This window comes from Solea solea, chromosome 20 (assembly GCF_958295425.1).
Source record: "Solea solea chromosome 20, fSolSol10.1, whole genome shotgun sequence".
Classification (NCBI taxonomy): Eukaryota; Metazoa; Chordata; class Actinopteri; order Pleuronectiformes; family Soleidae; genus Solea; species Solea solea.
In genome coordinates this window covers 1640089-1667073 of record NC_081153.1, presented here as the reverse complement: position 1 = coordinate 1667073, position 26985 = coordinate 1640089, and the positions used below count along the sequence as shown (strand labels likewise).

The window sequence follows — 26985 nt, the reverse complement described above, 5'->3', positions numbered from 1 at the left end:
CCCATTATAGTCCCAGCAAATACCCAGTATAGTCCCATCAAATACCCAGTATAGTCCCATCAAATACCCAGTATAGTCCCATCAAATACCCAGTATGGTCCCATCAAATAACCATTATAGTCCCATCAAATACCCAGTAAAGTCCCATCAAATACCCAGTAAAGTCCCATCAAATACCCATTATAGTCCCATCAAATACCCAGTAAAGTCCCAGTAAATACCCAGTATAGTCCCAGCAAATACCCATTATAGTCCCATCAAATACCCAGTAAAGTCCCAGTAAATACCCAGTATAGTCCCATCAAATACCCAGTATAGTCCCAGCAAATACCCATTATAGTCCCATCAAATACCCAGTAAAGTCCCAGTAAATACCCAGTATAGTCCCAGTAAATACCCAGTATAGTCCCATCAAATACCCAGTATAGTCCCAGCAAAAACCCAGTATAGTCCCATCAAATACCCAGTATAGTCCCAGCAAATACCCAGTAAAGTCCCATCAAATACCCAGTATAGTCCCAGCAAATACCCATTATAGTCCCATCAAATACCCAGTAAAGTCCCAGTAAATACCCAGTATAGTCCCATCAAATACCCAGTATAGTCCCAGCAAATACCCATTATAGTCCCATCAAATACCCAGTAAAGTCCCAGTAAATACCCAGTATAGTCCCATCAAATACCCAGTATAGTCCCATCAAATACCCAGTATAGTCCCATCAAATACCCAGTATAGTCCCAGCAAATACTTGCACATTGACATTAATATCTCACATTCTTATTCTTCCATTTCACTGTAGGTTAATATATCATGTGTAAATGTTTTAAATACAAAGTACAGTAAATATTAAAACTACATAAATTATAAACTCAATTTAGTGTCAGAACATTCATAATTACATATTTTTACCAGTTAGTTTCAGCCGTAAAAAAACAATCATATTTTAAGAGAGTCATGAATAACCCTGACCAATCATGACTCAGCATTTTTATTTATGAGGACGTCTCAAAGAACCAGAGAGAATCTGACGACATGAAATATTCATGTCATGTTTAATAATAAAATCAAGTCATTTCAACGCAAATCCATTCAGTGCAGGAAAAACACGGCGCACAGAGTTTCCTCTTCATTAGAAACATGATGAGTTACACAGGAAGTTACCAAAATAAAAGCAGCAAAACACGACAGAGTGAAATCAACAAGACGATAAAACCATCTTAACGTAGATTTAACGTCTTCATAGAAACAAGAAGAAAACATGAGAGTTTAAAAAAGCCTGGCTGCAGGTCACATGACTGACAATAATCTGGTTTCCATGGAAACCAATAATCCCACTACTGATGTTATTCTGAATATTTTTCAAATTAAGATCTTAAGAAGAGTCACAGAATATCCCATAATATTCATGTTGACATGTTATGGAAGATAATCTGATTATGACTCGTCTCTTCATTACATCCACTGTTGTGAAAAAGCTAACAGTAATACGTTATAATCTGATGAAGACACAAGTCAAATGAGGAGATTAAAATCAGATTACTTCAAAACATGTTCTCATTTACATGGCAGAAACCATCAGATTATTGTCCTAATTGGATTAATACTTGTGTTTAAATTGACATGAATAATCAGATTATTGACCTTATTCTGAAAAATACATTATTCAGATTATCATGTTTGTTTGAATTGCTAATAGAATATTCAGATTATATTCAAATAACACAGGGTGTAATCTGATTATGTTGACGCCACATCCACTGTGAGAATGCATCATGCTGAGAGTCAGATTACTCCACATCTTAATCTCTGATTGATTGTTTTAAATACAATTTTGATCTCATAATCAGACTATTGTCTTAATCAGATTACTGAAAACTGCTGCTTATTTAAATTCTTATGACGAATGAAAATGATGTTTTAATCTGATGAAAGACGATAAACTGCAGAAATAAAGCGGATAAATAAGCAAATAAGCAAAGAAATTCAGCAAATAAGTAACAAAAGGTTGATTCAAGTCACTTGTTTTAGCTTCTACAGTTTTTTTAATCAGATTTAATCTAAGAATGATGTGATCTTAGTGAACAAACAGTAAACAGTAAATTGCAGATGATTGTAAGACAAAGCTGTTTCACAAAAACGTCACAGGACGAAGATCGTTTTACTCAGACGTCTTTGGGAAACAGAAGAAAAGTGCAATAACACCTCCTGACCACTAGCTGCCACTGTCATTGTGAGGGAGACACTTCTGCCAGGGGCTGTAAGGCAGCGCCAGCAGCACGAAGAGGATCCCGCCCACGATGAGGACGGCGCCCGCGCAGCCGATGCACGACACCGACCACGAGAGCTCGTGGTGCAGAGGAACCGTGTGGTCGCTGGACAGCAGCGCGAGGACCGACTGATGGAAGACCACCAGAGACAGGAGCACCAGGACGCCTGTGAGGTCACACAGAGGTCACACAGAGGTCACACAGAGGTCACACAGAGGTCACACAGGTACTGACCTGACAGGATGAAGCAGAACGACGCTGGTTTGAGGAAGAAGAGGATTTCTTTGCTGAGAGCCATCGTGATGCAAATGGCTCCCATCACCATGAGGAAGAGGCTGAACAGAGCCAACATGGCCGCCGCTATGTTCAGATCTGCACAGGTGAGGAGGACACAGTTATTTTTCTGCATGATATAACTTTTCTGTAAAAACTCATTCTTTATAAAGATTAGTAAATTAATCTAAACCTAATTTTGAAATTGGATGCATGAAATAAATCTGCCAGTGTACGGGAAAGTTCAGGAAATAACCTTCTTTATAAAAGTGTGTTTGTGTTTGTGTTTACTTTCAAAGCACTCTACTCTCACTCTCCCACACCAAAGTCCACAGAGAAAATCAGTGATTTTAACGTCACACACACACACAGGAGTTGTTGATCCATCACTAAGTTCTAATGTCTTATTTTAGTGAATTTTATTTTTAAAATCCTTCATTCAGATTGACCTCAGTGACACAAAGTGACCACACGAGGCAGCAGAGGACCAGCAGCTCCTGTGTCCCCGTGAGCTAAAATCACTGATGTTGTCTATGGGCTTTGGTGTGGGAGAGTGAGTGGTTTACAAACTTCAGTTTCCTGTTGGAAAAGTCTGTCTCACAGTGAGATAAAGACATGAACGTGTTCTTTAGATATCATAGACTTAAACTGACGTAGATTTTATTCACTTTGTCTTTTGTAAAGTGGCTAAAACTTGTGTTTACACTTCACCTGCAAAACCTGCACTAACCCTTTAAGACGCCAGAATGAAGGTGCGTTCAGTGAAACACATTTGAGAGGCAGATGCTAGTGATTCCATGATCTTTAATCTTCGCTGAAAATGTCCGAAAATCTCAGTCCTCACAGATGATTTCATGTCCTCGCGTCTGTGTTTATTAAATGTGGACACAGCGTCGATGACACTGTCGTTCACTTCTGTGTGATCTCGATGATACATTATGTCTCTGCCAGTGAAAATGAGAGGTTTGACGGCACTTCAAACGCAGCGTGGGAGGATTAGATTTGAAACACTCAGCCGAGCAGACAATGGGGGTGGGGGGAGGTAAGGATGAGACGTGGGACAAAGACAGACGGACAGACGGACAGACGGAGGGGCAGAGAGGGTTTGAAGAAAAAGGAGGCGGGGACAACGAGGTGAATGACTCACTCTTCTGCGTCGTCTTCTGGAACATCACAGCGTTTTCCCCTGTGGTGAAAAACTTGAAGTAGGTGCAGTTAGATTCTGTGAGAAGACGAGGAGGAAGAAGAAGAAGAAGAAGACGAGGAAGAAGAGAGACACAAACATCATCAGGTCACCTGGTTTTAGCTGGAGATTATCATCTCATTATCATCTCCAACAGTGAGTTTAGAAATGTTCTCATGGGCTAAAAAACAAAAAGGTTGATTTAAGTCACTTGTTTTAGCTTCTACAGCTTTTGGTTTTATTTAAGAATACTAAGAATCTAAGAATGCTGGGATTTTATTGAACAACCAGTAAACAGCCTCCATTTGTGTCTACTTCTAAACCACTCACTCTCCCACACCAAAGCCCATAGAGAAACTCAGTGATTTTAGCTCACAGGGACACAGGAGTTGTTGATCCACTGCTGTCTCCATCACTAAGGTCTTATTTTGTCACTTTGCCATTTTGACTTTGGCACTTTGTTCAGATTAACATCAGTGACACAAAGTGACCACACGAGGCAGTAGAAGACCAGCTGCTCCTGTGTCCCTGTGAGCTAAAATCACTGAGTTTCTCTCTGGGCTTTGGTGTGGGAGAGTGAGTGGTTTACACACTTGAGTTTCCTGTTGGAAAAGTCTGTCTCACAGTGAGATAAAGCTGGAACATGTTCTTAAGACATCCCCTGGTTCTCTCTGCTCTCTTTATTATTATAATTGTTGAAATTCCAGGAGCCGCTTCTCTCCGAGCCTCAGAACTCGTCTCAATTATTCTCCATCAACTATAATCACGCGTGAACGTCAACGACGAGCTGAAGGTGACAATCCGACGCTTTCCCGTGAAATGAATTCATTAATATTCCACCGTCTTCTTGCTTGTGTTACAGTGATTAAAGTTTGATCGTCACAGAGAACGTGACGCCTCAGTCTGAGCATCAGAACATCAGTCTTGATAAAGTGCGATCAAAGCCTCTGTGCTGCCGTACGACTCTAAACAATCTGTTTTTACATGTGTGTAACGCCACCTACTGACCGGGACATTTCAGTCATTAGAAGATGAATATAAATAAATAAACTTGGTAAAGACATTGAGAAAGAAATAGTACAATGTTAAATCTCAGATGACAAGGCAGGTCACAAGTTAGCAGCAAGTTAGCAACGTAATTGGCTATGTCCCCAGTGAAGTTATAAGCTCCAACTCAAGCTAGAAAAACCTCAGCTACATCACATGTGAGTTATCAACACAGCTACACCATCAGCTGCAACACAAGTTAGCAACTTTATCAGGTACATTATCAGCTCCAACTCAAGCTAGCAAGTCATCAGATACAATGCTTATCAACTGTGACCCAAGTTAGCAACACATTAGCTACGTCATCAGCTTGGAGGCAAGTTACCAACTTTATCATTTACATCATCAGTTCCAGCTCAAGTTAACTGTGAAGCAAGTTAGCAGTGCACATTAGCTACAGCCTGGACACAAGTTATCAACTTTATTAGCCATGTCATCAGCTAAGTTATGAGATCCAACTCAAGCTAGCTACGTCATCAGCTTGGACGAAAGTTAGCAACTTTATTAGCTATGTCATCAGCTACAACACAAAGGTAGCTGTTGCCCAAGTTAGCAATGCACATTAGCTATGTCAGCTTGGACACAAGTTAGCAACGCACATTAGCTATGTTATCAGCTACGTCATCAGCTCCAACTCAAGCTAGTGAGTCATCAGCTACAGCGCAAGTTACCTGCAGCGCAAGTTAGCAACGCACATTAGCTACATCATCAGCTCCAATTCTAGATAGCAAAACATCAGCTTCATCTTCAGATGTGATGCAAGTTAGCAACACACATAAACTACGTCATCAGCTGCAATCCAAGTTAGTAACTTTATCAGCTAGGCTATCAGCTTCAACTCAAGCTAGCAAGTCATCAACCACACTAGTTAGCTGTGATGCAAGTTAGCAACTTTATTAGCTTCATTATCAGTTAGCAATGATGATTTTCACAGTGATTTAGTGTAAAATGATGCAGGAACTACTGTGTAAACAGTATTTAGTACAAAGTCATTTTACAGAGAGTTATTTTACAGTGTAGTGAAGACAGTGAGGATTCACTGGGTGAATATTTCACACGTTGGTCGATGTCGTTGCTTTTGTTCATTCATAAAAAAGTGCCTTCAGTTACAGTCTGTGTTCACAAAGTCCCACGATGAAACAACAACAACCTAATTACCCACTAAACCAGTAACCCTGTAAAAGTAGACTCTGTGAGGAGTCTGTGTTTTCTCTCTGTCTGTTCTGCTGTTTATGAGTCAGTCTTCAAAAGTGGGAGTTGATACAGGTGAGTCATGGAAAAGAGAAGAGACGCTGCTTTTTATCTCTGATCTTTGTTCACATTTGACCAAATCAAGCCGAAAGTAAAACGTCCACAACACACAGCATGTACTTCATCTGTGAGCAGCGCACAAACCTCCACAAAAACCTGGATAATGATGTCGTAGCAGCTGCAGATCTGGATTACAGTGGTTTTTCATCACTCGGTCAAACCAGAGGAAGCTCAGGATTCCCCCAAAACCCAATGATGCATCTTTGTACTTGACCCAAAAGGTCTGTGACAGTGACTCAGGCCGTGAGTCATGCGGGCATTCGTCAAATAAGCAGACAAGCATCATCTGTCTGAGCACAGAGTCAGAGCTCACTCATAACTCATTCATAAGTTATGAGGCTCATTCATAACTCCATCCTTCAAACCTGTGCAGTCAATCATCCGCTCACACAAACACAGTCATCACAAACCCGGCGATGAATCCACACCATTACGTTTGAAAATGCTCTGGATACATTCGTCATCCTCGCTAAAAACACAAAACTGGTTCCGTTTTTTTGTTTGATGCGTTTATTTGTAAACCCTGTTGTTGTCATAAGTTGGAATTTCCGATTTCCTAATCGTAACTTTTAACTGGAACGCCCCCTTCAGGTCGGATTTCCAATTCTGAAAGTCAGCGAAACGATAACAACATAGGATTACAGTATGGCTGCTATTTTAACTGTAAATGTCACATCTGTCATATTTCATATACAGTAAATCCGTCGTACACGCAGTATACAGAGCATTATTATCATATTATCATATATGTTTACATCCATGTTTTTATCTGACTCTCAATTATCCGTCCAAATAAAACTCCTCCTCTCCTGTGGCGTGTACCATTTTAGATTGACAAACAAGCAGTTATGGTTATGGTTATATTGCCCCCTGTTGGCTTGGCATGTTGTAACAGTGGGGTTTTGCGTTTCTATGTGCACATAGAAGAAGAAGAAGAAGAAGAAGAAGAAGAAGAACTTGTGTGTGAACAGGATTGTTGTTGTTTTTTCTACGTGTGGATGCATGTGTGGGTCTGAATCACCTCCGGGCAGCTCAGCGGGTCCACAGCTCAGTCTCTCTGGGTCGATATCAGTCACCCACAAGGTCTTGGTGCAGCCTTTCCACAGACCATAATGAGCCGTCAGACAGGTCTGAAACACAGGGATTCAAAAATAAAAGAAGTTAGCTTTGATACAATATTTTCACACAGTAAAGTAATTTGAAGATGCATTTTTTTCTGGACTGCCTACATGCATATATATATAATATAATATTATTAATATAATATATGTAATATGTAAAAATACATCCATAAAGATATAGAAAACAAATTGTTAAAGTTGATCTTCAATGACCGTCATGAGCTACAAAAACTAGATTGTATAATATCCAACAATAATTTATTTATTTTCTTTCTCTTTAAAATCAAGTGATGATGTCACTTCCCATTTCTCCACGTCCTCTTTCAGGTCACTTCCTGTATAAATGTACTTCCTGTTTGCTTCTTCCTGTTTGACAAACATTTGAATGAAGCATCGTAGCAGAAAACGCAGTAAGTCGATTTAAAGTCACTCATGTTTCAGACGATCTGCTGCGAATGATCTGACTTATAACTAGTGATGGTGAGATGTAGCCTCATGAGGCATTGAACCACTTGAGCCAATTGGTTCGAGAAAGGGTTCATTTCTCGAAGCTTCATGTGCACACGAAACCACCTACTGGCCAAGTGTATAATCACAGGCAGCTGTATCTGAACCACATAATGTGTGATGAATTGAATTTTTGTGTCTGTTAGAAATGACTATGAATTACAAAAAATGTATGACCAAATAATTTCTGTACATATGTGTTTAATACATTTTTTGAATGTATTCTGTGTGTGTAAATCTTCCCAAAATGGTAATATCATAATATGGCAGGTTGTGCAATGTCTTTCTGAAAATGGCATGGGCGTAATCAGGCAGAGGACAGTGAAAGTGCTTGTGGAACTAGGAAAAGGGCACAGATTATGCTTGTGTAACTTGGACAATGATGAGCCTCGCTGGCTCCATCCTATATCACCTATCCTACTTTCCTCACTCTCCTAAATCGCTCTCTCTCTCCCTAAACTCTCCAAACTATCTCCAAACTATATAAACGCTATCCAAACTCTAGTATCCAAACTATCCAAACTCTATCCAAACTCTCAAAACTATCCAAACTCTATCCAAACTCTCCAAACTATCCAAACTCTATCCAAACTCTCAACTGACCACAACTCTCCTTCAAAAACCCACATTTTGAATGGAGCCTATATAGGGGTCTATATAGCTGTAAAACCTCGCAGCAAAATCTGAACCACTTCACGAAGCAATCACGTGGTACAGCCTGGCAGCGAGGCTTCGGACGTCATAATTTTTGGCTCCTCCCCTAAATGAAGCAAGCCTCGAATACGCGCATCGTGGAAACGCCCCCTCCCCTACTCGGCACACGCTTCGAAGCCTCGATACGGAACGTCACATCACTACTTAAAACCTTTTGAAAAGTGACTTAAAAACAGCTGCTTTGTAATTGTAAGTCAAACGTGAAGCTATCGTCAGCGCTAACTACACAGTTTATTTGTATTTATGACCGTTGTACAATGAAATGTTGATTTAAGAACATGTCTGGGTTCATGTGTTCATCGGCATTGACCAGACTTGAGAGTTTCAGACAAACTTGAACACATTTATGAGCTGAATGTGAATCTAAAGTTGTACCACATGTTCACTAACAAGCTAGTAACATGGCTAATAGAGCACACACACACACACACACACACACCATCAGGGAAGGACTTAGCCACATTAGCTGCTTCTTTGCCTAAAGAGCAGAGTTTGTGTGTGAAGTCACACGTGATGTTTCACCTGGTTGTTGTAAAAACTCTTGGACGGTGCCAGCTCCACCCAGAACTCCGTGCCCACACCGAGCACCGTGAGGACCACGCCCACGATGGCCACGAAGAACGCCAACTTGATCTGGTGACAGAACATGTTGCAGGATTTAAATGTTGCAGTGGTCAGTGAGTGTTGTTTTTGGAGGTGAAGAGGTCAACAAAGAGATTGTAGATATCATTTTAGAAGGCTCAGGTGAATGTTTTGGAGGCTGCAGTGGTCACTGAGGAGCTTCTACTGTATGTACTATTGTTTTTGAAGGTGTAGAGGACAACAAAAAGGTTCTAGATGTCATTTTCAAAGGCTAAGAGTAAGATTAGGAGGCTGCCATGGTCTTTGAGGAACCTTTACTATGGGTACTGTTGTTTGCGAAGGTTTAGAGGTCAACAAAAAGGTTCTAGAGGTCATTTGATATGTATAAGTCATTGAGAGGGTTCCATGGTTGTTTTTGAAGATGAATTGTTAAACGACAAGGTTCTAAATGTAATATTAGAAGGCTTAGAGTAACCCCTAACCCCAAAAAACTTTTCTCGATCTTCTCTAACCTCCTTGACCCCCCCACTCCCCCTCCTCCCTCCTCCCTTCTACCAATTCACTTTGTCAAATACTTCACAAAAAAGTCGATGAAATTCGCTCTTCTTTCTCAACCCCAACTCCTGATCTCACCACTCTACCAACCACAAATTCAGCTCCTTCTCTATCCTTTTTCACCCCTCTATCTCATGATCAAGTTCTTTCCCTAATAACCTCTGCCCGCCCCACCTCCTGCCCCCTTGACCCTAGCCCCTCTCACCTTCTTCAGTCAATTGCTTCTGATCTTATTCCTTTCCTCACCCACCTCATTAACACATCTCTATCATCTGGTTGCTTTCCAGACTCTCTTAAAGAGGCCAGAGTGACCCCCCTCCTTAAAAAACCCACCCTTGACCCGTCTGAAGTAAATAACTACATGCTTGTCTCTCTTCTTCCTTTTCTCTCCAAAACTCTGGAGCGTGCTATCTTTAATCAACTCTCCTCCTACCTTCATCGGAACAACCTTCTTGATCATCTTCAGTCTGGTTTTAAAGCAGGTCACTCGACTGAAACTGCACTTCTTGCTGTCACTGAGCAACTCCACACTGCCAGGGCTGCCTCTCTCTCCTCTGTGCTCATCCTCTTGGACCTTTCTGCAGCGTTTGACACAGTTAACCACCAGATCCTTATTTCCTCCCTTCAAGAACTAGGTGTCTCAGGCTCTGCACTTACCCTACTCTCGTCCTATCTTCAAAACCGAACATACAGAGTAACCTGGAGAGGATCCGTGTCGGAACCCTGTCCTCTAGCTACTGGGGTCCCTCAGGGTTCTGTCTTGGGCCCTCTCCTCTTCTCTCTATACACCAACTCTCTTGGTTCTGTTATTCTCTCTCATGGTTTTTCCTATCACAGCTACACCGATGACACCCAACTCATCCTCTCTTTTCCCAGCTCCGACACACATGTAGCAGAACGGATCTCCGCTTGTCTGACCGACATCTCTCAGTGGATGTCTGACCATCACCTGAAACTCAATCTCGACAAGACTGAGTTTCTTTTTCTCCCAGGAAAGGGCTCTCCCACCACAGACCTGACCATCACCCTCGACAACTCTGTGGTAACTCCTTCTCATACCGCAAAGAACCTGGGTGTGACACTTGATGACCATCTCTCCCTCGCTGCCAACATTGCTGCAACAGCTCGATCTTGCAGATACATGTTGCACAACATCAGAAGGATACGGCCTCTTCTAACCCAGAAGGCGGCACAGGTTCTGGTCCAGGCTCTTGTCATCTCACGCTTGGATTACTGCAACTCCTTCCTGGCTGGTCTCCCTGCGTGTGCCATACGACCTCTGCAACTCATCCAGAATGCAACAGCTCGACTGGTCTTCAACTTACCAAAATTCTCCCACACTACACCGCTCCTCCGCTCCCTTCACTGGCTTCCTGTAGGTGCTCGCATCCGAGACTCTAGTGCTTGCGTTCCATGCTACAAACGGATCCGGTCCAGCCTACATCCAGGACATGATCAAAACCTACACCCCAGCCCGCCCACTCCGCTCTGCATCGGCAAACCGGCTCACTGCCCCCTCACTGAGAGGATCGCAGAGGCATTCACAGAACTCGAGACTGTTCACTGTCCTAGCTCCCAAATGGTGGAACGAGCTCCCCATCAACATCCGGACAGCGGAAAGCCTCCACATCTTCCACCGCCGACTAAAAACACACTTCTTCCAATTCTACCTTGACTAAGACGACAAAACAAAAAAAACAAAAAAAAACTTGCTTATACATCACACTTATGACTAGCACTTGAAGTAAGAAACTCTTTCTTACTTCTAGCTCTTATTTGTACCCAAATGTTTAAATGCACTTATTGTATGTCGCTTTGGATAAAAGCGTCTGCTAAATGACATGTAATGTAATGTAATGTAATGTAATGTAACATTAGGAGGCTGCCATGGTCACTGAGGAGCTGCTACTATACATATTGTTGGTGTAGAATTTTTAAAGGTTTAAAGGTTCTTGAGGTGTATTTAGATAAGGAGGGTTCTGCGGTTGTTTTTGAAGGTTAAGTGATCAACAACAAGGTTCTGGGCGTCATTTTAGAAGGTTTAAAGGGGTATGATGAGGCTGTAAATGTGACTGAGGAAGTTCTGTCGTTTTTGATCTAGAACAGAAATGTTCTATATGACCTTTTAGAAGGTTAAGGGGAATGGTAGAGGGCTGTTTATTACAGCTTTTGAGGTACAACAGCTGCTCTAAGAGTTTTTTATGGGTGTTTCGGGGGTTTGGCTCGTTAGCTTTCTCTTTAGCTTTGTGACGGTTATGTAAAATTTTTGCCATAGTGGAAAACTGAAGACATGGACACAGCCACAAACCGGTCACCTTTCCCTCCTGCGCCTCACTCATGTGTCCCATGGACGTGGTCCTGCGACGCTTGTTCCCTCCGAACGTGGTGCGTCCGGTCATCAGACTTGTCAAACCTCCCTGACTCGCTCCTGCTGGTACCGGCACCATCCCTCCTGCCCCCGGCACCACCGTGCGGCCTTCCTCATCGGTCACGAAAAAGGTCGACCACATTCTCTCAGAGCGGAAAACGACTAAGACGGCTGCGTCTGACTTTAGCAAACGAGTGTAAGTTGTGAAACTCCAACAATCCAAAAATGAGAGGTAAACGTTTCTGTGTTCTCAGTTTGTGCCCAAAAAACAAAACCTGTCAGAACAGAGTTTATCAGGGAAAGACGAGAATGAGTCGTCTCTTCAGGAAAAGAGTGATTAAAAAACAGTGGATTTGATGAAAACCTGACAAATGAGTCATGATGAAAAACAGAGTTAGAGGGACGAGGTAGAGGAGGAGGAGGAGGAGGAGGAGGAATCCTTCCTGCACACGAGAGCGGGAAGAAGAAAGAGAAAGAAAATTAGTTTGTTACACTGTAAAAAAGAAAAAAGTTGAATAAAGTTAATTGATTATTTTTCATATATATTATATTTCATTAAAACAGGGCCACACGGTGGTGTAGTGGTTAGCGCTCTCGCCTTGCAGCGAGAAGACCCGGGTTCAAGCCCCGGTTGGAACAAGGGCCTTTCTGCATGGAGTTTGCATGTTCTCCCCGTGTGTGCGTGGGTTCTCTCCGGGTTCTCCGGCTTCCTCCCACAGTCCAAAAACATGCAATGTGGGGATTAGGTAAATTGGACCATAGGAGTGAGTGTGAGAGAGAATGGTTGTTTGTTTGTCTCTATCTGTGTGTGTGGCCCTGCGATGGACTGGCGAACTATCCAGGGTGTACCCCGCCTATCGCCCGATGTAGCTGAGATTGGCACAGCACCCCCCGCGACCCTCTGGTGGAGGATAAAGCGGTAGATAATGACTGACTGAAGTCGTTAAAACTTCATTTATTATGATGTTTTACAGTGTATTGAGACTTAGAAAATAGGAATTAATTGAGAAAACTGCACTAAAATACGCTTCCATACCAAATAATTTCAAAATCAAAGTAGTATTTCCTCTGTAACAGTAAAATAAAGCAAGGTAAGACTTTTCTGTTGTTGACTCTGTATATAAGTCAACAGTTATTTGCTATCATGACAACAAATAATCAGCTAACACTTAATTAACTAATAAGAGACATAAAATGAACAAACTAGAGTCAACAAGTGACAATAAAAGTCTTACCTTGCTTTTCTTTTACACATTGCAGTTACATAGGAAATACTATTAATTTGAAATTATTTGGTACAGAAGCATATTTTAGCTGTTTTTTGAATTAATGATTTCATTTTTGTCTTTTTGAACTCCTTAAATCTCACTACACTGTAAAACTTAGCATATAACTACATTTGTTTAGTTTGCAGAACAATAAGGTGTTTTTGTTTCCCAGAATGCATCACCAGAGACATTCCTCACTCACTTACACTCATGTTCATTCTCACAGTGAAGCAACATGAAGAAAAAACCTTTAGCATAGCAGAGCCACAGTCGCTAAGCTATTTTCAGATGTTATGTAACAGTAAACGTGTGCAGAGTGAAGTCACGAGGTGCTGCTGCTGCTGCTGCTGCTGCTGATGATGATTATCTGCTGCTGCTGCTGCTGCTGCTGCTGCTGCTGATTATCTGCTGCTGCTACTGATTATCTGCTGCTGCTGATGATGATGATGATGATGATTATCTGCTGCTGCTGCTGATTATCTGCTGCTGCTGATTATTTGCTGCTGCTGCTGCTGCTGCTGCTGATGATGATGATGATGATTATCTGCTGCTGCTGCTGACTCAGTGACGGGGGACTTGGTTGACGCTGGATAGTTTCAGAGTTTGAATGTTTCACCAGGACGACGTGACGACGTGAGGACAGATGTCATCCATTTTAACATTTTAGGTAGAAGAAAAGGTTTTACTTAAAATATCTCTCAAATTACACAATAATATTAATATTTACTGAATTTGAGACATTTTTTAATTCTTCTATTTCATTTATCGTCATAAAAATGTCCAGAAACTTACTCTCATATTGTAAGTTCATTATTTAAATGGCACCAATTCATGATATATTATAATTATTATTATTAGAAGCTGAACTGTAGTATTTGTATTTAAAAATATCAGTCACCAATTTATAACTGATTAAGATCGATTGATTGAACCACATCAGTTGGTTTTTTTTAAAGTTTCAGTATCATCATGTGCATACACTGTAAAAACAGCACTGGTAGAAATAAGACAAATATTCTTACAATGAATTAGTAAATGTTTGTCTAGAAAACTTTAAACTCTTTAAAAACAAGGAAAAACTGGACAAAATGTAAGAAATATGTGAATTTAACTTCTTTACTTAATACAAAGCAGATCATATCAAATAATTTTTAGGTTTTGGAAACATTTAAAAGTAATTTCCTGACATTAAATGGACAAAACAATGGAATATTAATCATTAGGCTCAAATTTAAAAAAAAAAAATGAATAAGAAGAACCCGCAGGAGCAGCAGCAGCAACAGGACATTGATGTTTTTGTGTTTTTATGTATTTAACTTTGTTAAATACATGCAATTTATTTTGTGATCCTGAAAAATTATTTTTATTTTGTCTCAATATTAAAACAAAAAATGACAAACAGAAGCTTCTTTTTTTTTGCAGTGAAAAGTTTTTAAAGCCGTTCTTACTCAAGAGTGATCGCCGTCTCCACTGGACACACAAGGACGAGGAAACTCATTACAGTGAGTTTCACACGTTCACTGCTTCAAATATCCGTTTGCACGTCTCCAAAAATAATCCAGCGTGGAACCAACAGACGAGAGGAAAGTTCCTGCTGCTTTGAGCCGAACATAAACACAGAGAACAGGTCACATTTATTCACACACACACACACACACACACCACACACACACACACACACACACGCACACACACGCTCGACATTCATGAGTTGAGGGGACATTGCATTGACTTACATTCATTTCCTGGAGACTTACTCTAACCTTAACTACATTTACTACTGGGCTAACCCTAACCCTAATCCTAATCCTAATCCTAACCCTAACCTCAACCTAAGTTTAAAACATATCTTCACCTTAAAATGTAGTCATTTACATTGTGGGGACTTGATTTTTGTCCCCACAGGGAAGACAAGTCCCCATAATGTGACTGTGTAAACAGGTTTAGGTCCCCACAACATTAGTAATACCTGGACACACACACACACACACACATCTCACCCTCACACACACACACAAACACAAGTCCAGATGCCAGGGAAACATTCATGTGGTCACATGTGTCTCACGCTGTCATTCACCACTTCACAAACAATAGTGACATGAGGAAAAGTTGCTGACCTGGTTATTGTGTGTGTGGCTCTGCTCAGAGGGTGAGGGTGAGAGGGTGAGAGGGTGAGGAAAGGAAGTGAGGGAGAGAGAGGGCGGAGGGTGAAGTGTGTGTGTGTGTGTGTGTGTGTGTATTTCTGTCCTCCACCTGTTAATGACATTAAAGCCGACCCGGGGGAGAAGCGGGTCGTGTCAGCACGCCCCTGCTGCTGCTTCTGTGTCTGTGATTGAAGAGAGGATTAAAAACAAGCGCCGCCTCTGATTGGCCCACGCTGACACCATGTGACCACACACACACACACACACACACACACCTTAAACCTTTAAATCACTTTTTCACATGTTAAATGAAAGTGTGATGGTGCAGTGGAGAACACTGGTGCCTCACAGCATGTAAGGTCCAGGGTTTGATTCCCACTTCCTGTGGATGTCCTGTGTTGACAGACAGATGTGCCTCCTTGCATTATGACAAACTGTGTGTGTGTGTGTGTGTGTGTGTGTGTGCTGCTCTGTGACCTCTGACCTTGTGTCACAGTGAGATTACAGACACAAAAGTTTAACAGGATTCATTAACTCACACGACCTGAGGATGAAGCTCACGTTCATGTTCATATACTGTCTCTGTCTTTATCTGTTATTGTGTAAAAAGACTGTGTGTGTGTGAGACACACAGACACACAGACAGACAGACAGACAGACACACAGACAGACAGACAGACAGACAGGGTTAAAATGATCTGTAAATCCTCTTGAAGCTGATCATCATTGAGTGAACAAACGAAGCTGGAGCACAGACTGCAGAGCTGCAGGTCACCAGGTAAGAAAAGTGTTTACTCGAGTTTGTACTTTAGCCTTTAAACCAGATTATTATTATTATTATTATTATTATTATTATTATTATTATTATTCAATAGATGAGAGGAATTAACAATCATTCTGAACATGTTTGTTTGTTTGCGAGTGAAAAATGTGATCATTGAAAAACAGGAAAACCAAATAATAACTGGTCATTTCATTTAACTTGGATTAATTAATCTGGAGTTAATCTGGTGTTTGATAAGAAAAATAAAGAGAAACATTGGTTTATTTAAAGTGTGGAAGTGATGTGATAGTTTTTTAACCACGGCCTCGACTCTGACGACGACACAAACCTTTTAAAACTACATTTATTTTTATAAATATTTGTATTTAATCTGTTTAAATAATCCAGGGCTTCATGTTGATAAATGTGTTTCACAAATAAACTTTAAACTTGAACTAAATAAATAAGTTTGTCAGTTTTAAGTTTTACATTTTTCTATTTAAGTAAATAAATATTTACAACCAGCATTAAAGAGAAATGAACGATAGTCATGTGATTAAAATTGTTCATTATCATTCAACTCAACTTTATTTGTAAAGTTCTTTTAAAACTAAATTAAGTAAAAACACATAAAACCTCGTGAAAGTATCAGCTTTATAATAAAACAAATGTAAAATAACTTCAATCATGTCAAAGGTCACGGAAAGTTTTACATCTATAAAAAAGTGTCGCAGGTGTCGCGCTGTTTGTCGTCCCCTCACATTCACAGTGGAACTCATGTTTTCAATAATGTTTAAATAAATTAGTATTTAGATTTTTTAGATTTGTTGCGAGTTTAAAGTTTAAAGGGATTTAAATGTAATTGTGTTTTTTTTATAAGTTTAAGAAACGCTGCTGTGGATGAAATGATTATAATATTTTATTTTATTCACTGGTGTCGAAGCTTCACTGCTGTTCTTTACGTCCTACTTTAGCCTCTGTATAACATATACATATATATATATATATATGATAAATAAATATTAAATCTGTCACTGACTTTAAGAAAACTTGAAACTGTTCATTAAAACCAGGAAAAACTGAACAAAATGTTAGAAAGTTGAAGTAAAATTCAGTTTATTTCTTATATTATTGATGTAAATTTATCTTATATTTACACACACACACTGACCTGTGTCTGTATTTAATCACAAACTTAATTTGCGATAAAACAATAATGTGGCAACAGATTTACAGCATTTTTGAAATAATAAATCACTTTAATGAGACGTTTAGTAAAATGAAGAAAAGACTGTAAAAACCTCCACGTCAACTTCAGCAGGTCAAAGGTCACTGTCTTGCTGCTGTCACCCTCAGGTCAGGGGGCGGGGCTCCAGGTCAGCTGAGGACACACGTGATAATGAGAATTTTCTCAAAGGGGTCAAAGGTCAGTGAAGTGGTTTAAAGGCTGAAGACGTGACGATAACGAGGAGCTGTGTGTGTGTGTGTGTGCGTGCGCGTGTCACAGAGGAAATCAGTGATTTTAACATCACTCACACACACACACACACACACACACACACACACACACACACACACACAGATGAGTTGCTGCCTCCATCACTAAGCTCTAATGTCTTATTTTGTCAATTCGGCTTTTGAATTTATTTGCTAACATTGACCTCAGTGACACAGAGTGACCACACGAGGCAGCAGAGGACCAGCAGCTCCTGTGTCCCTGTGAGTTAAAATCACTGACTTTCTCTCTGGGCTTTGGTGTGGGAGAGTGATTTTAACCATTTGTAAATGTTTTATTTTATAAAACTGTAGATTAAAGTCTCAGTCTGGAAAGCGGATTTTCTTTGTCTTAACATGTTTTAATTTGCCACCTCCTGCAGCTGTGATCACTCTGGGATCTGATGGGGCTCACAGCCAGAGTTAAAGGGATTATTCTTGGCTGCTAAACACTCCTCCTCCTCCTCCTCCTCCTCCTCCTCCTCCTCCTCCTCCTCCTCCTGAGGTCTTTGGGGCTAAGGAAGATCACCTGGCTGGCTTTTCCTTGACACAGCAGTTGGTTTAATCCAGGATTCCTCAGCGGGCCAGTGGAGGTGAGCTGAGTTACCATGGAGACAGGAAACCTGGTGTGATCACTCAGGGTCAGAACACTTGTTGTTGAGATGCTTTCACCTGAAACGTTCCAGGGTAATGAGCTGTCATCACCGTGACGCTCAGCAGAACTGTTGTGTGTCCACGAGGAACTCGGACTCTGATCCAAAATGGCCAGAGACGTGTCCCGCCTCTGTCTGTGTCTCACGCCTCCACCTGTGACTCGCCACAGATGGGTGGGCTCCTCCCTGGGCTCCATCCTTCCCTCCGCCCCCCTTCGTTCTCTTATTTTCTACTACTTCCTGTCTTGCGCCGCATCAACGGGCAGTTTTCCTGCCATAGAACACAGCTACGCAGTTAGCCCTAAATTTGTTTGCACCCCGATTCCACCTGAAGCGGATCCCAGCTGCTATTCCCCGCCCAGCGTGCCCCATGGACCCAGCGCTAACGGTCACAGCAGCAGCAGCAGCAGCAGCAGCAGCGGCAGCAGCGGCGGCAGCAGCAGCTGGAGAGGGACCATGTCAGACGAGGCCAAAGCCACCATCTTACACCTGCGCGAGAGTCTGGTGAGGCAGAAGGAGACCATCCTGGACCAGAGGGAGACCATCAGGGAGCTGACCGCCAAGCTCACCCTGTGCGAGGGCTTTGGAGGCCATCACGACAATCACCATGACAACCACCACGACAGTTACCACGACAACCACCACGACAATCACGATGACGACCACCATGGGCCTCACGGCAGCCACCGCACATCCTTGTCGTCTTCTTCTAACCACGCCCCCCACAGCGGCGATCACCACGCCCCCCACAGCGGCGATCACCACGCCCCCCACAGCGGCGATCACCACGCCCCCCACAGCAGCGATCACCACGCCCCCCACAGGAAGAGCCCGTCCTTCTCTCCTGAGCAGACGGGGAAGACGCTGCAGACGCTGAAGGAGCGGCTGGAGAACTTACAGGTGAAGTTCAAGTCTACGATGTCTTTACAACACACTCACGTCTTTATCTCACTGTTACACACACTGAAGTTTGTGAAACACTCACTCTCACACACCAAAGTCCACAGAGAAAATCAGTGATTTTAACATCACACACACACACACGCACACACACACACACACACAGGAGTTGTTGATCCTCTGCTGCCTCCATCACTGAGTTCAAGTGTGTGGAGGTGAGGGTCATGACCTCTGCTGTGATGTCTGTTAGAAGACTTGTGTTTGTGTGGACGATAAAATCTAGACTTCTTCCACACTAAGAACTTCTGTCAGCGTCCTCTCTACTCTCTCTCCTCTCTCCGCTCTCCTCTCTCTCCTCTCTCCTCTCCCCTCTCTCTCCCTCCTCTCTTCTCTATCTCCTCTCTCAGCTCTCCTCTCTCCTCTCTCCTCTCTCTCCTCCCTCCTCTCTACTCTCTCTCCTCTCTCCGCTCTCCTCTCTCTCCTCTCTCCTCTCTCCTCTCTCTCCTCTCTCCTCTCTCCTCCCTCCTCTCTCCTCTCTCCGCTCTCCCCTCTCTCCTCCCTCTCCTCTCTCTCTTCTCTCCTCTCTCTTCCCTCCTCTCTCCTCTCTCTCCTCTCTCCTCTCTCCTCTATTCTCTGGATGTCTGGTAAACTGCGACAGGAAGCAGCTTTACGTTGATTAGCCGTCACCACTGACCTTTAACAAATCCTGTTTTCATCCATGTGTCGGATGAACGTGGGTAAGAAGATGAGGAGGAGGAGGAGGAGGAGGAGGAGGAGGAGGAGGAGGAGGAGGAAGCTGCCAGATCATGGGTGGTTTATTTAACCTGGTTAATCCTGTTAAATAATCTGGCGAAACAAGGTGAAGCCACGAGCAGCACACAGCAAAGGCCGACAAAAACAGAGCAGAACAGAAATCATTTAAATCTACAACGTACGACTCACACTCACACACACGCACGCACACTCACACACACTCACACACACGCACGCACACACACATGCACGCACGCACGCACACGCACACACGCACACCTGTGCGTGTGTGCGTGTGTGTGAGAGTGTGATGTTAAAATCCCTGATTTTCTCTGTGAGGTTTGGTGTGGGAGAGTGAGTGGTTTACAAACTTCAGTCTAACGGTGAGATAAAGACACCGTGTGTGAAGATTTAGATGATTGTGTTGATTCTTTCAAATATTTAAACTTTATCTAATTCAGGTTAATAATGTTTCTTTTTCATGACTATTTCCAAAATCTGTTTGCAGGAACAACTTTTACATCCACTCATAAACTAATGTGTTCTGGCGACATCTAGTGACGTTTCAGGGTAGCACTGGTGGAGGGTGAGAGGCGGGGCCTGGAATGAGCCCTCCCTCCCTCCCGCAGGAGCCTCACCTTTAATTAGCTTCATCCTTCCTGACGTGGGTATTAATGGCGGCGTGTGCTGGCACGGAAACAAAGCCGGCTTTGTTGGATTTATTTCTCTCTACATTTAAATGTCAAACCACGGATTCAGTCATTTATTCATTTATACAGTCACTTTGTTTATTTCCTCTAAGCAAAATCCAGTTGTCATGGAAACGCTGTGATTAAAATCTGCTGTTTCCTCAATTTTCCAACATTTTCTCATCCAAGTTGATCATTAAAAAAGAATAATTTCAGTGTTTGGTTTGGTTTTGTTTAAGTAAGTCTAAAAATGGAAAGAAAGAAATGTGATGATGCACAAAATCTATCATCACTAACGCTCATGTGAACTGGTAAACAAATAACAGAGCCCTGTGTGTGTGTGTATGGCGAGGTTAAAGGTCATGTGACTTTGTTCAGGCGAGGAACTCGTCCAGCTCGTACTCCAGCTCTCTGAGGGAACTCCTCCAGAGGAAGATCAACGCTCTGGAGGAGCAGCTGCACAGCTACCACCGAGATCACCACGACGACCATCGTGGCGGCAGCAGCAGCAGCAGCCGCCATGACAGTCACCACGACGACCACCACGGCAGCAGTAGCCGCCATGACAGTCACCACGACGACCATCACGACGACCATCGCGGCGGCAGCAGCAGCCGCCAAGACAGTCACCACGATGACCACCACGGCAGCAGCAGCAGCCGCCATGACAGTCACCACGACGACCATCATAGCACTGGTCACCGTGACAACCACCACAACAACAACCACCATGGAAGAGACCGGTACAACCCTCACAGTGGTCACCACAGTCGCCATAGCGACTACGACCACCGCTACGACTGGCAACCCGGTCGCCATTACGGTTACTATGACAACCATCGCAGCGACCACCACAATGACCACCATGATGACAACCACCATGAACCTGGTTACCATGACGACCACCATGACAATCACCATGGCGACGCTCATCACCCTCGGCGACAGCCTTTCAACAACAAAGAGACGGGTCACAGCAAACTGGAGACGGTGCTGAGCCAGCTTCACCATGGCAACGGTAACCGTCACGCACACACGCAAACACACGCACGCACACACACACACACACACACTGGAGTGGTTGATCCGTTGCTGCCTCCATCAATAAGTTCAAGCGTCTTATTATTTAAATTCAACGTTTAAAAATCTTCGTTTAGACCGCAGTGACACAAAGTGACCACACGAGGCAGCAGAGGTCAGGTGTGTCCCTTTAAATAATCACACAGTAATAGGAGTCATTGACAGTGATGATCTCTGACCTATGACCTCAGATCACAAGAAGCCAAAGAGTCCCAGCAGCTTCCTGCTGGACTTCCCCATGAAGACCAACTACATGTACGCGAGGATGAGGAGGACGGTGGTCAACGAGATCTTCGCTCTTACCGTGTGCCTGTGGTTAAAGGCGGGGGCGGGGCCAGGACTGGGCACGCCCTTCTCCTACGCCGTGCCGGGACAGGCCAACGAGCTGGTGCTGATGGAGTGGGGCAGTAACCCCATGGAGCTGCTGATCAACGACAAGGTGAAAACACAAGAACTCATACTTTTATTAATATTATTATTATTATTATTATTATTATTATTATTATTATTATTAATAATAGTGATAACACTATCATTATTATTATTATTATTATTATTATTATTATTATTATTATTATTATTATTATTATTATTAATAGTGATAACACGATCATTATTATTATTATTGTTATTATTATTATTATTATTATTATTATTATTAACAATAATCAATATTAAAGTTTATCTCTGAAGAAAGTGATAATCAATGATTCTGTGAAACAGTGAAAGCTTCTCCTTTAATCCTCTTTACTGAGTTCATTACACGGATAATCTGATTAGACTGAAGTATTGTTGTCTGAGATCAAACGTCCAAGTGATCAAAGTGATCAAAGACTTAAGTTGAATCATTCAGTTGAACTTCAGTGGTTAGTTGGTCAGATGGACAGTTGCTCGGTTAATTAGTTGTTAGTCGGTTGGTTATGTGGTTAGTTGGTCAGATAGACAGTTGGTCGATTAGTTAGTTGGTTAGTCGGTTGGTTATGTGGTTAGTTGGTCTGATGGACAGTTGGTCGGTTAGTTAGTTGTTAGTCGGTTGGTTATGTGGTTAGTTGGTCAGATGGACAGTTGGTCGGTTAATTAGTTGTTAGTCTCTTGGTTATGTGGTTAGTTTGTCAGATAGACAGTTGGTCGATTAGTTAGTTGGTTAGTCGGTTGGTTATGTGGTTAGTTTGTCAGATAGACAGTTGGTCGATTAGTTAGTTGGTTAGTCGGTTGGTTATGTGGTTAGTTGGTCTGATGGACAGTTGGTCGGTTAGTTAGTTGTTAGTCGGTTGGTTATGTGGTTAGTTGATCAGATGGACAGTTGGTCGGTTAATTAGTTGGTTACTAGGTTGGTTATGTGGTTAGTTGGTCAGATGGACAGTTGGTCGGTTAGTTGGTTAGTCGGTTGGTTATGTGGTTAGTTGGTCAGATGGACAGTTGGTCAGTTAGTTAGTTGTTAGTCGGTTGGTTATGTGGTTAGTTGGTCAGATGGACAGTTGGTCGGTTAGTTAGTTGTTAGTCAGTTGGTTATGTGGTTAGTTGGTCAGATGGACAGTTGCTTGGTTAATTAGTTGTTAGTCGGTTGGTTATGTGGTTAGTATGTCAGATGGACAGTTGGTCGGTTAGTTGGTTAGTCGGTTGGTTATGTGGTTCGTTGGTCAGATGGACAGTTGGTCGGTTAGTTAGTTGTTAGTCGGTTATGCGGTTAGTTGGTCTGATGGACAGTTGGTCGGTTAGTTAGTTGTTAGTCGGTTGGTTATGTGGTTAGTTGGTCAGATGGACAGTTGGTCTGTTAGTTAGTTAGTTAGTTGGTTAGTCGGTTGGTTGATCAGTCAGTTGATTATTTACAGATTTTGTAAATAAAAACAATTTAAATTTGCATTAATTTGTTGTTTTCATGATAAAAACTTGACATGACAAACCCTGTGTGTGTGTATGTGTGTGTGTGTGTGTCTGCCTGTGTCTTCGTGTGTGTGTGTGTCTGTGTGTGCGTGTGTTTGTCTGTGTCTGTGTGTGTGTGTGTCTGTCTGTCTGTCTGTCTGTCTGTCTGTGTGTGTGTGTCTGTCTGTCTGTCTGTCTGTCTGTCTGTGTGTGTGTGTCTGTCTGTCTGTCTGTCTGTCTGTGTGTGTGTCTGTCTGTCTGTGTGTGTGTGTGTGTGTCTGTCTGTCTGTGTGTAGGCCGTGACTCTGCCCGTCACTATGACAGACAAGAAGTGGCATCACGTGTGTGTGACGTGGTGGACACGTGACGGCGTGTGGGAGGTGTTTCAGGACGGCGTGAAGAAAGGTTCAGGACAGAATCTGTCGTCGTGGCAATCTGTGAAACCAGGAGGCGTGTTCATCCTGGGACAAGAGCAGGTGAGTGACAGGAACACCTGGAGGTTTAAGTCTACGACATCTTTACAACACACACACACACACACACACAGCCTCCATCACAGTTCACATGTCTTATTTTAGTAAATTCAGTTTTAAAATCCTCTGTTCAGATTTACTTCAGTGACACAAAGTGACCACACGAGGCAGCAGAGGACCAGCAGCTAAAATCCCTGATTTTCTCTGTGGTCTTTGGTGTGTGTGTGTGTGTGAGAGAGAGAGATTTCTCTGACTCTAGAATTCATATAGAAAATCATTGTTACTGACAAATTCAGCTCTTTTTGCAAACAGTAGAGTCGCCCCCTGGTGGCTAACTGCTACTTCCATGGTGAATCCTCTTAAATCTGTGCTGTTCCTCCTCAGGACACGATTGGCGGAAGCTTCGACGTCACTCAGTCCTTCATGGGAGAACTGGCCGACCTTCAGTTCTGGTCCAGAGTCCTGACGCCGGGTGAGATCCACAGCCAGGCGACGTGCGGCGGACACCTGCTCGGTGACGTCCTGTCCTGGTCGGAGGGAAACGTGGAGCTGCACGGAGGACTCGCCGAGTTCCCGTTCGAGCCCTGTCACTGAGGACGCTCCGCCTTCTCCTGTCTCACCACTTCACTGCTGCTTCTTCTTCCACTCTGGTTTTGGTTTGACTTTGAAGACTCTGGAGATGTTTGGATTTGCATGGATCTCCAGCACATAAGAGGATTTCCCTGTTGTCAAAACACGGTCCTGAGGTCTGCTGCTGCTGCTGCTGCTGCTGATGATGACGTTGATTTTTTATATTTTAGTATTTCATATTGAAAAGATGCTTTTTTTGTAGAAGGATATTTGCATTTATGGCATAAAACAACATAAATATACACAGTCTGACAGCAGCTACATAGGTCAAAGGTCAATGACAGCCGCGACGACCACAACCAGTAAACGTGTCCTTGCGTCTCTGTGGCAACCAGTGGCTTACAGCGGGATTTACCTGTGAACAGCTGATCTGATCCTGCTCACACACACACACACTTTTTATTACAGAGTAGTTGTACATTACATCACAAAGACTCTTAAGTATTTCAATGATTTATTTTAATTTTCCTTTAGTCTCATTTGACTCTGTTTTTTCTCTCCTGTCATGTGACTTTCATGCTCCTCCCCCTCCTCACCTCTGTTGTTTTTTGTCATGTTTATTCTCGTGTCTTTGTCTGGATGTAAATATACAGTAAAGTAGACCTCCCCCCCATGTCTAAGCCAAAAACTCAACTTAATCAACTTAAATATAAAACTTGAAAGAGGAACTCATATAAACGCTGTCAAATATTTGTAAATAGACCTGTAACGGGATTTTGAATAAAACACTTTTACAAATTCAAGCAAAATTGAAGACTTTTCTTTTAACATTTTGCCGTTTAAAAGGATTTTTAAGTCTTTAAAAAACATAATCCTTATAAATAATAATGAAATGAAGTCTCTGATGTCTTAAGAACACGTTCACGTCTTTATCTCACTGTGAGACAGACTTTCCAACAGGAAACTGAAGTTCATAAACCACTCACTCTCCCACACCAAAGTCCATAGAGAAAATCAGTGATTTTAACATCACACACACAGGAGTTGTTGATCCACTGCTGCCTCCATTACTAACTTCAAATGTCTTATTTTGTCAATTCTGCATTTGAAAATCTTCGCTAACATTTGCATCAGTGACACACAGTGACCACACGAGGCAGCAGAGGACCAGCAGCTCCTGTGTCCCCGCAGCTAAAATCACTGATTTTCTCTATGGGCTTTGGTTTGAGAGATAAACTTTAGTTTCCTGTTGGGAAAAGTCAGTCTAACAGTTTGTAGAAGTGTTGCTATGGTAACAGAGTTAACTCTGACGTCTCCTCACAGTCATGTGTGGTTATCTTCATGACTCGGTTCTACTTTGCATACATTTGCAGAGTCGGCAGTTAAATGTTCATATCATTAAATCACAACACTGCCACTGAGACACAGAATAACTTCTGTGTGTGTGTGTGTGTGTGTACTTGTCAACCAGTAGAACAGGGGACTTCAGCGTCGTTACACACACACAAAGAGGGGACTCACCGTTGAACAGGGGACATTTTTCAGGTCCCCTCTTTGTCATGCTTTAAATCAACCTAAAATCATGTCTAAGACGCTCTGGTGATTTTTTTTAATATTAAGCAAAGTGGGGACTTGGAAGTGTGTGAGTGTTAAAGCTCATACTCAGCAGAGCTCCTGCTGGCTGGAGCAGGGATTTTAAAACCTCATTCAAACACGTCGTTACTTAACACTCCTCCATTGTCTGAATGGCTCGCCGCCCCAGACAGTCTTTCAGATAGTAGCAGGACTATTCATCAAACTACTTAGTGAAGAAACACAATCTGTTGTTTTTGAAACAAAATATAAAGGTTCAGCTTTAGGAGATTTCAAGTTTCAAGCTTGACACTGTATTCAAATAAAGGACTGCCCAGAAAGCAGGAGAGCAATATGTATGTGTCTGTCTCATGTGTCTGTCTCTCATGTGTCTGTCTCATGTCTCTCATGTGTCTCTTGTCTCTCATGTGTCTGTCTCATGTCTCTCATGTGTCTCTAAAGACTCATATGTCTGTCTCTCATGTGTCTCTAAAGTCTCATATGTCTGTCTCTCATGTGTCTGTCTCATGTGTCTCTAAAGTCTCATATGTCTGTCTCTCATGTGTCTGTCTCATGTCTCTCATGTGTCTCTAAAGTCTCATGTATCTGTCTCATGTCTCTCTTGTGTTTGTCTCATGTGTCTGTCTCTCATGTGTCTGTCTCATGTCTCTCATGTGTCTCTTGTCTCATGTCTCTCATGTGTCTCTAAAGTCTCATATGTCTGTCTCTCATGTGTCTCTAAAGTCTCATATGTCTGTCTCTCATGTGTCTGTCTTATGTGTCTCTAAAGTCTCATGTGTATGTCTCTCATGTGTCCGTCTCATGTCTCTC

General features: G+C 42.4%; 2 protein-coding genes and 2 long non-coding RNA genes across 5 annotated transcripts; 2 read left to right on the top strand and 2 right to left on the bottom strand.

The window, feature by feature from the left end:
* Positions 1–1021: 1021 nt before the first annotated feature.
* Positions 1022–12075, bottom strand: LOC131447818 (voltage-dependent calcium channel gamma-6 subunit-like). Its single transcript, XM_058619895.1, has 6 exons — positions 11877–12075; positions 8947–9057; positions 7104–7212; positions 3689–3763; positions 2503–2640; positions 1022–2434 (listed from the first exon to the last, which is right to left on the bottom strand). The coding sequence occupies exons 1-6, from the start codon at positions 12069–12071 to the stop codon at positions 2214–2216; spliced, it is 849 nt and encodes a 282-aa protein (XP_058475878.1). The 5' UTR covers positions 12072–12075; the 3' UTR covers positions 1022–2213.
* A 33-nt stretch (positions 12076–12108) lies between these two features.
* Positions 12109–15400, bottom strand: LOC131447819 (uncharacterized). 2 transcript variants are annotated; one of them, XR_009234087.1, is made up of 3 exons: positions 15318–15400; positions 14646–14794; positions 12109–12372 (listed from the first exon to the last, which is right to left on the bottom strand). It is a non-coding gene; the product is annotated as an uncharacterized LOC131447819 (long non-coding RNA). The 2 variants fall into 2 exon arrangements; XR_009234088.1 differs by having other exon boundaries at positions 14646–14791; positions 15318–15397.
* A 254-nt stretch (positions 15401–15654) lies between these two features.
* Positions 15655–18218, top strand: LOC131446926 (uncharacterized). The gene is made up of 3 exons (XR_009233980.1): positions 15655–16122; positions 17464–17533; positions 17985–18218. It is a non-coding gene; the product is annotated as an uncharacterized LOC131446926 (long non-coding RNA).
* Positions 18219–18298: 80 nt separating this feature from the next.
* Positions 18299–25391, top strand: LOC131447834 (neuronal pentraxin-1-like). The gene is made up of 5 exons (XM_058619914.1): positions 18299–19154; positions 20975–21614; positions 21868–22115; positions 23836–24015; positions 24397–25391. Exons 1-5 carry the CDS (start codon positions 18363–18365, stop codon positions 24604–24606), a joined length of 2070 nt encoding a protein of 689 aa, XP_058475897.1. The 5' UTR covers positions 18299–18362; the 3' UTR covers positions 24607–25391.
* Positions 25392–26985: the final 1594 nt, after the last annotated feature.

Coding starts and splice junctions, on each gene's coding strand:
- LOC131447834 (XM_058619914.1), top strand. CDS start 18,363: ATGGCCAGAGACGTGTCCCGCCTCTGTCTGTGTCTCACGCCTCCACCT. Junction 22,116..23,835: donor AGCTGCTGATCAACGACAAG/GTGAAAACACAA, acceptor GTCTGTGTGTAG/GCCGTGACTCTGCCCGTCAC. Junction 24,016..24,396: donor TCATCCTGGGACAAGAGCAG/GTGAGTGACAGG, acceptor GTTCCTCCTCAG/GACACGATTGGCGGAAGCTT.
- LOC131447818 (XM_058619895.1), bottom strand. CDS start 12,071: ATGTGGTCGACCTTTTTCGTGACCGATGAGGAAGGCCGCACGGTGGTG. Junction 3,764..7,103: donor ACCCGCTGAGCTGCCCGGAG/GTGATTCAGACC, acceptor GTCTTCTCACAG/AATCTAACTGCACCTACTTC. Junction 2,641..3,688: donor CCAGAAGACGACGCAGAAGA/GTGAGTCATTCA, acceptor TCACCTGTGCAG/ATCTGAACATAGCGGCGGCC.